Source organism: Sinocyclocheilus grahami, unplaced genomic scaffold (assembly GCF_001515645.1).
Source record: "Sinocyclocheilus grahami isolate Dianchi unplaced genomic scaffold, SAMN03320097.WGS_v1.1 scaffold180.1, whole genome shotgun sequence".
Lineage (NCBI taxonomy): Eukaryota > Metazoa > Chordata > Actinopteri > Cypriniformes > Cyprinidae > Sinocyclocheilus > Sinocyclocheilus grahami.
Genome location: NW_015505359.1, coordinates 1,200,201 through 1,209,494, shown reverse-complemented (window position 1 = coordinate 1,209,494; position 9,294 = coordinate 1,200,201). Strand labels below are relative to the sequence as shown.

General features: G+C 38.6%; 1 protein-coding gene across 1 annotated transcript; it reads left to right on the top strand.

Annotated features, from left to right (window-relative positions):
* Positions 1 to 359: 359 nt before the first annotated feature.
* Positions 360 to 5,782, top strand: LOC107594224 (probable palmitoyltransferase ZDHHC4). The gene is made up of 7 exons (XM_016284183.1): positions 360 to 619; positions 831 to 963; positions 1,038 to 1,111; positions 4,137 to 4,315; positions 4,396 to 4,521; positions 5,037 to 5,281; positions 5,378 to 5,782. Exons 2-7 carry the CDS (start codon positions 841 to 843, stop codon positions 5,666 to 5,668), a joined length of 1,038 nt encoding a protein of 345 aa, XP_016139669.1. The 5' UTR covers positions 360 to 619; positions 831 to 840; the 3' UTR covers positions 5,669 to 5,782.
* The last annotated feature ends 3,512 nt before the right edge of the window (positions 5,783 to 9,294 follow it).

Sequence of the window (9,294 nt, the reverse complement as noted above, 5' to 3'; positions counted from 1 at the left end):
ATGTACAGTATTTGAAAAAGAATGTGTTTTTTGAACATTAAAGCATGTCAACATATTCTGTTACACCAAATACACAAAATAATGATCTTTAAAAAAGCATCATATGACCCCTTTAATATTGTTTGTTCAATGCCTATTTTGTATGTACATTTGTTTATTTACTATAATAAAAAAAACAAAAAATAAAAAAAAAACTCAAAAGTGTGTACTTTTTCTTCACCAAAAGAGTACATACTTTAAGGGCGTAGTATAAGTAGGCACATTGAGACGCAGCATGGGACGACTTTTACTTTGACAGCATAGTTGCAGTAAGTTCCGTATCAGTGTTGCCATGTCCACTTTGCGATTGTTTTCTACCGACAAAGTCGCTTATATACGTAGTGGCGGGTAGTTTATTTCTAGAATGCAGTAGTGTAAAACGTTTTAATTGTTTATGTAAAATTATATAATTAAATGCCTCCTTATGCTTATTTGTTGAGGCAAGTCGTTATGTTTTGACCAGACCAGGTTTTTTGTTTTGTGTAAAGATCTGGCAACAGTGTTCTGTATTCACGTCTGCTTCACCACACTACGGTCTGCACGGACAAAAGGTGTGAGGATGGTGCTCAGTTGAATAAAGGTAACGCTTTCCTTCGCTTGCCTCCTTCTGTGTACATTAGCACAACTGTATTGTCTAAAAAGAAACTCTTAAACACAGTTTAAAATGGTTTTGTTAAGTAAATAGTTTTCGGCCATAATACGTTCGGTTCTGATTTAAGCTCTCTTTTCTCGTCTTATACAAACATCTGTAATAAGTGAAAATAAATGACTCCCGGTACTGTGCTGCTCAGGTGGTGGCAAATGGACTTCCTCACTCTGTTTGGTATATATGTGGCAGTGGTGCTCACCTGCATCGCTCTGGTTTGTAAGTATTCAGGACATCAGCAGACTCTTCTCGGTCTGCTTTTGGACAAGTTCACAGGGGTAAGTGAAGCCCTGCAAACTGATTATTTCTGTAATTGATTAAAATATAATTTATATCAAGTTGTTGCTTTTAGATCGTCTCGCCATGGATCCCACAATGTATCCAAAGCTTTTGCTACAGATCTATGCACAGGCTGTTCCATCAAAGGTAAGAGAGTTAGTTACATTATAGACTGACAGTGAATTTGATCTCTAATCAAAATGCAGTCAAAACCGGTCTATGTACATTACCATTCAAATGGTTGGAGTCGGTAAGATTTTTAAAGGTTTTTTAAAGAAGTTTCGTCTCTTATGCTCAACAAGGCTGCATTTATTTGATCAAAATACAGTAAAAACAGTAACATTGTGAAATATTATAATTTACAAAAATAGTTATTTTCTAGGGGTGGGCAATATGACCAAAATCGTATTTCACGATATGAGAAATTTTATTTGACGATAACAATATATATCTCGATATAGCAGTTTTATTTTATTTCATTTTTGTTATTAAAAATAAGAAAAAGAAGAAAATTACAAACACAGTTGAACGAATAAATATGAAATAAACCTTTAATTTATTCCGCTACAGTAGGCTAGGTTTATTTAACATGTAGTAAGAAATATTACAGAAATTGAATCAAGTGTATAAATAAAACACTGTACAGTCATCACTGTATCAATCAAACATTAACTGATCCTTATTAAAGATCCAAAAGTGTTTCAGTCAAGGACAGTAAGTGATTAACATTAATAATGACAGACAGCAGCAGGTAAATTAGACTGCTGTCCCTTTTAGACCAACTGCACGGATTCAATATACTGATACAGATCTGGTTTTCACCCAACTGTTTATGTTTATTTAACATATAACTGACTGTGTTTATGGGAATACTCATGCACGTCCCAAATTCGCAATTGCATGCTGTCTGATGAGAGCGGTGCTTTCTGAGTGTGTGCTTCGTATGTGTGTCTGTCTGCCCGAGCACCACATTGAGTTCTTTTTCACTGCTTATCGCAATAACTCTATCAAGTGCGTCCCACACATAATTTTCTCATTCATGAATGTTTCCTTATCACTCAAAGGTCTATGTAACTTTTAAGTAGTACTATGTTACGCAGATATATTTGCATACCACAGAATACACGATATAGCAAAATCTCTATATAGACACTTTATTCTGCGGTAACGATATATACGGTCATACCGCCCAGCCCTATTTTTTTCTATTTGAATATATTTTAAAATGTAATTTATACTGATTTTCAGCAGCCATTACTCCAGTCTTCAGTGTCACATGATCCTTCAGAATTCATTCTGATATAATGATTTGATGTGAACAGTTGATTAATAATTGATTTATAATGAGTTGATTTTTGAACCGTAGTAATATTTGTAAATGTTTGTTTGCAAACATTTTATTTACCTTGTTTAGTCTTTTTTTTTTTATTAAGCAAATGTTTCAAATTAATTTTGCAGTAATGTTTGTCAACTGGACACTTTAAAGGGATAGTTCACCCAAAAATTACAATTTGCTGTTAATTTACTCACCCTCAGGCCATCCGAGATGTAGGGGTTTTTTTTCATCGTAAAGATGATTTTCATCTGAAACCGTGATCCTTGGTGATTCATACGCTGCACGTCTGTGGCTGCTGGTTTTAGAGTGTAAAAAAAAAACAGACAAGATCAAATTAATTCCCATGGCTCCTGATGAAATAATAAGTTCTTATGAAGCGAAACGATCGGTCTGTGCAAGAAAATCAACATTATTTACAACATTATTACTTTTAATCCACAGCCTAGGCAAACGGTTCTCAGCATGTTCACAACTGTCTAGAGCGTGAACTTCCTCTGTCACATAATGACGTATGCCTGGGAGCACACTGACACGTAAGATAATGACGCTGTTTGTTTACAATAGAGTGTGAGGACTCGTGTGCAGACCCTCACTAGCAGTGCCAGCATCTACAGCTCACAACATAAAAGTTACAATGGCTGATGGTTTCGATGTGAAAGAGGATTCTTGGTCGCTGTTTTCTGGTTTGATCACGTAGGGATGTGCATAAAATTTCACGTCATCCTCTTTCACATCGAAATCATCAGTGTCAGCTCATGCATGTTCTTGGTCATCTCTGTCAGTTTGCTCACTCTCCGTTGTAAACAAACAGCATCATCAGCTTATGTGTGAATATGCGCCCGTGCATTCGTCATTATGCGACAGAGGAAGACAGTCGTGAACACGCTGAGAACTGTTTGCCCGGGCTGTGGATTAAAGGTAATAATGTAGTTAATAATATTCAGTTTCTTGCACAGAGCAATCGTTTCACTTCATAAGACCTCAATGTGTCGTCAGGAGTCACAGGTAATTTGGTCTTGTCTGTATATGTTTTTTTGGACTCTCAACATGCAGTTAACTAATTGCCAAAGACAACAGTTTCACCTAAAAATCTTCTTTTCTGTTCTACTGAAGAAAAAAAAGTCACCTACATCTCGGATGGCCTGAGGGTGAGTATATTAACAGCAAACTTTTATTTTTGGGTGAACTATCCCTTTAAGCCTGTATGTTTAGTCAGTATGACAAATGTTATAAATGCAGATTGTTATTAAATAAAGGCTATTATGTGTTGTAATGTGTGCTTTTTAGTGACTGATATACACCAGTTAATAATTTTGTTAAACTCAGTATAAAATGTAATAACTAGTTCTTGTATGATGTTATGTTCTTAAGGTATGATGCCTAAATAATAATTCTTAGTTTAGGTAACATGAAATGGTTGCATTTTATTTGACAATATTTGCTGTAGTTTTCTAAATGTTCGACCAATTAAAACATTTTAGTTGAATGGACTATAAAACTAGTTCAGTAAAGGTTGAGCCAACTAAAAAATAACAATTCAAGTAACATTTTGAAGAGAGAAATTGAGTGAATGTAAAAAATCTGTTGAACTAGTTACTAAATAGTAATTAGTTGTAGCAGCTTGACATTTTTTACAGTGTGATTAAACTAATAAAATAATAATAAAAATGTCTTGCATGCATTTGGCAGGTACTTTGATCTGAAGCAACTTACAGTGTATTCAGACTATGCAATGTATTCAAGCTATACATTTTATCACTTTATGTGTTCTCTAAACATCAAATTGTAAAGTATATTTCCTCTGATCCTATGTCTATTTATTATTTTTCACATTAGGAACAACTTCTTCCTTTTCTTGCACCTGTTACTTGAAGTGGTTGTGTATGGAGAATTCTCCTATGAGGTCTTTGGCTTCTGTTTGGACATGGGCACAAGTTCAATCAGTTTGAGCATTCCTTATGTCCTCCTTGCAGTGAAGTCTTATCTCTTCTACCTGTGTTGTAGCAGAGACCCAGGTAAGCAAATGAACAATTGTCTAATTTCCATTGAAAATAAATAGAATACCCGTACAATTAATTTGACTTTCCTTTTAAAGGCACATTGACAAAGGCAAACCATACTGCACAACTGAAGGTCTACCAGTATGATGAAAAACTGTTCCAGCAGGGAGTCCGGTGTTCAACCTGTCAGCTGCTCAAACCTGCCCGATCCAAACACTGTCGTAAGTATAGAAGTAAAGTTAATCCTTCCTTTGAACATCAGATTTTATTGCTTTCTCTGTCCCATTTGTTTTAGTATTATAAAAGTACAAAACAAATTTTAGTACTTTATTTTAGTACAGTTAATATATATTTTTACTGTAAAACACAAAACATTGCTACCATTGTTATTTTTTTTTTAGTTCTTTCTTTTTTAACCATAGATTTCATGATTTTTTTTTTTTTACAGTGTGTCCTTGTAAGTTTACTGTAACTACTAATTAACTCCTTACTAACCCCATTTTATATAACATAAGCTAAATTAATATTCAGCATTCAGTTCAAGTTAAGAGGCATTATATTGATCACAAAATAATTTCCCTTGTCCCTTAGTTAAAAAAACAGTAAGAAACAAACAAAATATTAGTGAAACAAGCTATTATTAGTAGTATTATAATTATTAATAATGGCCCAGTGTACATCACTGTTTTATTTTTTCAACATTATTCATCAAATGCTGTTGATCTCATTTGTACAGGGGTTTGCAATCGATGTGTGCAGAGATTCGACCATCATTGTGTGTGGGTGAATAACTGCATTGGTGCCCAGAACACCAGATACTTCCTGCTGTACCTCCTGAGTGTGTGTGCCATGGCAGGTGATATCGCAGTCCTTACAGCAGACATGTTGCTCCAAGCTGTTCTACGAACTGGACTCCTGCATGCTCACTACATTGATGAGCAGGGTGAGCAACAGCCTGCTGGACCGATATTTATCATCCAGGTAATAAAAACATACCACAGGAATGGTCTTTACTAGTAAATGTGCTGTGGTACATGAATTGTCTCTAATCTTTTTCCATTGCATTCCTTGTTACAGCATCTCTTTCTGACATTTCCAAGGATCGTCTTCATGCTAGGCTTCTTGGTATTTGTCTTTTTCCTCTTGGCGGGCTATTCCATGTTTCACATATATTTAGCTTTGATAAATCAAACCTCCAATGAGTGGTTTAAAGGAAAAGGTCACAACTGCCAGCATTGCCATCCATACTCTGCACACAACTGCCGGACCTCATACAATCCATTTAGAGGTTTCTATCACAGGGGAATCCTCATAAACCTTGGGGAAATCTTTTGGCCCCTATGTCCTGCTCAGAAAAAAGAGAACTAGAGAAAGTGTATTATTGTTCTTACACCATGTCTACAACGGATGCGACCGTTGTCGCTACAGCTTGAGGCTGTCTACACTGGACATTTGAACTTTGAAAATCATTTGAACTTTGTGTCAGTACGTCATAAATAGAACGAGGCATCAGTTTACTGTTGGGGATTTGTCGCGTCACGCCGCTCCACATCCAGTGTGGGCAGCATTACTGATTATAATGGGTTCTACTGTATTTTGTCGCACTGCACCGTTTGTGTCCCATGTAGGCATGGTGTTATTTTTAAAGGGTTAGTTCACCCAAAAATTTAAATTCTGTCATTAATTACTCACCCTCGGGTTGTTCCAAAACCGTAAGACCTATGTTCATCTTCGGAACACAATTTAAGATATTTTGATGAAATCTGAGGGCTCTCTGACCCTCCCATAGACAGCAAGGTAACTACCATGTTCAAGGTTCAGAAAAGTACCAAGATGATTGACAAAGTATTCCGTGTGACATCAGTGGTTCAACTGTAAAGTTACGAAGTGGCGCCGCCACACACTCGTGTCATGGTACTGTCGTGAACACGCGTCCACAAGTGACGCAGTAGAGCCGAAAATGTGGAATAAAGTCGTTATTTTCATTTTCTTTGCGCAAAAAAGTATTCTCGTAGCTTCGTAACTTTACAGTTGAACCACTGATGTGACAAGGACTACTTTGTCGATCATTTTGGTACTTTTCTGGACCTTGAACGTGGTAGTTACCTTGCTGTCTATGGGAGGGTCAGAGAGCCCTCAGATCATCAAAAAATATCTTAAATTGTGTTCCGAAGATGAACTAAGGTCTTACGGGTTTGGAACAACACGAGGGTGAGTAATTAATGACAGATATTTAATTTTTGGGTGAACTAACCCTTTAACTGTCTTTTTGTATTAAATTGACAAAGTAGTCCGTGTGACATCAGTGGTTCAACTGTAAAGTTACGAAGCTACGAGAATACTTTTTTGCGACAAGGCTTTTTTGTTGCTTTCCTGCCCTTTCTTTACTTTTCTTTACTCTTTGTTCAGCTTGTTCTCATCTACTTGTTTAGGACAATTGTACTCACTATGTGCTATCAAATCTCTCACCCACTATACATGGGAGGCAGGCCAATCCTAATAATCTACGGCCTGTCCCTCTGTCCTCTACTACTTTATTCTCTATTCCAATTGGTCTCTGGAACTGCCAGTCTGCTGTTAACAAAGCAGAATGTATTTCTTCTATTGCTCCTCATTCCGGTCTCAACCTCATGTCCCTAACTGAGACTTGGATTAAACCTGAGAACGCTGCCACTCCTGCAGCCCTCTCCACTAATTTCACTTTTTCCCCACACCCCTCGCACGATTGTTAGGGGTGGAGGTACTGGTCTCCTTATCTCAAATGAATGGAAATTTGATCTTCTACCATCTCTAACAGGCAACAGTTCATTTGAATCACATGCAATTACTATTACCCACCCTGTTAAAATTCACTTTGTAGTCATTTATCATCCCCCAGGTCAACTGGGCAACTTCTTGGAGGAGTTGGATATGTTACTTTCAAACTTTTCTTAGGGTGGTACTCCTCTGGTACTGCTCGGTGACTTCAACATCCACCTAGAAAAACCCCAGGATGCTGACTTCAACGCTCTGCTCGCCTCATTTGATCTCAAGCGAGTCTCCGTGAACATCGCTCTAAACTCAGGGCTGCAGAGAGGAAATGGCACAAATAAAAAAAACTATACCGACCTTAGTGTGTATCAGTCACTTCTCTCTTCCTTCTCTGCAAATGTCTCCACTGCTAAAACGTCATACTACCACAACAAAATTAACAACTGCTCTGACTCTCGCACACTTTTCAAAACTTTCTCTTCTCTTCTCTGTCCTCCTCCCCCTCCTCCTTCATTAACTCTTACAGCTGATAACTTTGCAATTTTCTTCACAAATAAAACAAGAACCATCAGTGACCAATTCCCCACACCACAAACTGATTAGAACTTCATAATGACAAATACACACTCTCTCGCCTCCTTCTCTCCACTCTCGGAGACGGACGTTCCAAACTTATCCTTTCCAATCATCATACTACTTGTCCATTTGATCCTATCCCCACTCACCTCCTTCAGGCCATTTCTTCTTCAGTCATACCTTAACTTACTCGCATTATCAACACCTCTCTTCACACTGGAACATTTCCCACAGCATTTAAGCAGGCTCGGGTAAGCCCACTGCTTAAAAAAACCCTCTTTAAATCCAGCACTAGAAAACTACAGACCGGTATCCCTTCTTCCATTCATTGAAGACACTTGAGCAAGTTGTGTTCAACCAACTCTCTATGATTCTTGCACAGAACAACCTCCTGGACAGCAACCAGTCTGGCTTCAAAAGCAGCCACTCACCTGAAACTGCCCTGCTCTCGGTTACTGAAGCCCTGAGACTGGCAAGAGCAGCTTCCAAATCCTCAGTACTCATCTTGCTGGATCTGTCTGCTGCTTTTGATGCAGCTAACCACCAGATTCTCCTGTCCACCCTCAGAAAGATGGGCATCTCAGGAACCGCACTCCTGTGGTTCAAGTCTTACCTCTCAGATAGGTCCTTCAGGGTGTCATGGAGGGGTGAGGTTTCTAAGTCACAACTTGCTACTGGGGTTCCTCAAGGCTCAGTGCTTGGACCACTTCTCTTCTCCATCTACATGTCGTCATTAGGATCTGTCATTCAGAAGCATGGCTTTTCTTATCACTGCTATGCTGATGACACTCAATTCTACTTCTCATTCCAACCAGATGATCGGACGGTAGCTGCTCGCATTGCAGCCTGTCTGAGAGACATTTCTAGCTGGATGAAGGACCGTCACCTTCAACTCAACCTTACTAAGACAGAACTGCTTGTGGTTCCAGCAAACTCATCATTTCATCACAGCTGCTCTATACAGCTGGATTCATCAACCATAACTCCTTCCAGGACAGCGAGAAACCTAGGAGTTGTGATCGATGATCAGTTAAGCTTCACAAACCACATTGCTACAACGGCCCGGTCCTGCAGATTTGCCTTATACAACATTAGGAAGATTAGACCCTTCCTGTCAGAGCAAGCCACACAACTTCTTGTCCAAGCTCTTGTTCTCTCCAGACTGGACTATTGTAATGCTCTCTTGGCAGGCCTTCCCGCATGCACTATCAAGCCTTTGCAACTGATCCAGAATGCATCAGTGAGAGTGGTCTTCAATGAGCCAAAAAAAGCTCACGTTACTCCTCTCCTCATCAGGTTACACTGGCTACCAGTAGCCGTATCAAATTCAAGGTACTGATGCTTGCCTACAAGACCACCACTGGCACTGCACCAATATACCTAAACTCGCTAGTTCAAACTTATGCGCCCTCCAGAAGCTTGCGTTCTGCAAGTGAATGGCGCCTTGTGGTGCCAACCCAAAGAGGCACAAAATCACTCTCACGGATCTTTTCCTGGACTGTGCCCAGCTGGTGGAATGACCTCCCGATCTCAATTCGAACAGTCTTTAGCCATTTTTAAAAAACATCTATAGAGACATATTTTTCGCCAGCACCTGACCAACTAATTCTAGCACTTACCTACTCTATTCTGTTCTGTTCTATTCCATTCTATTATTTAATAAAAAT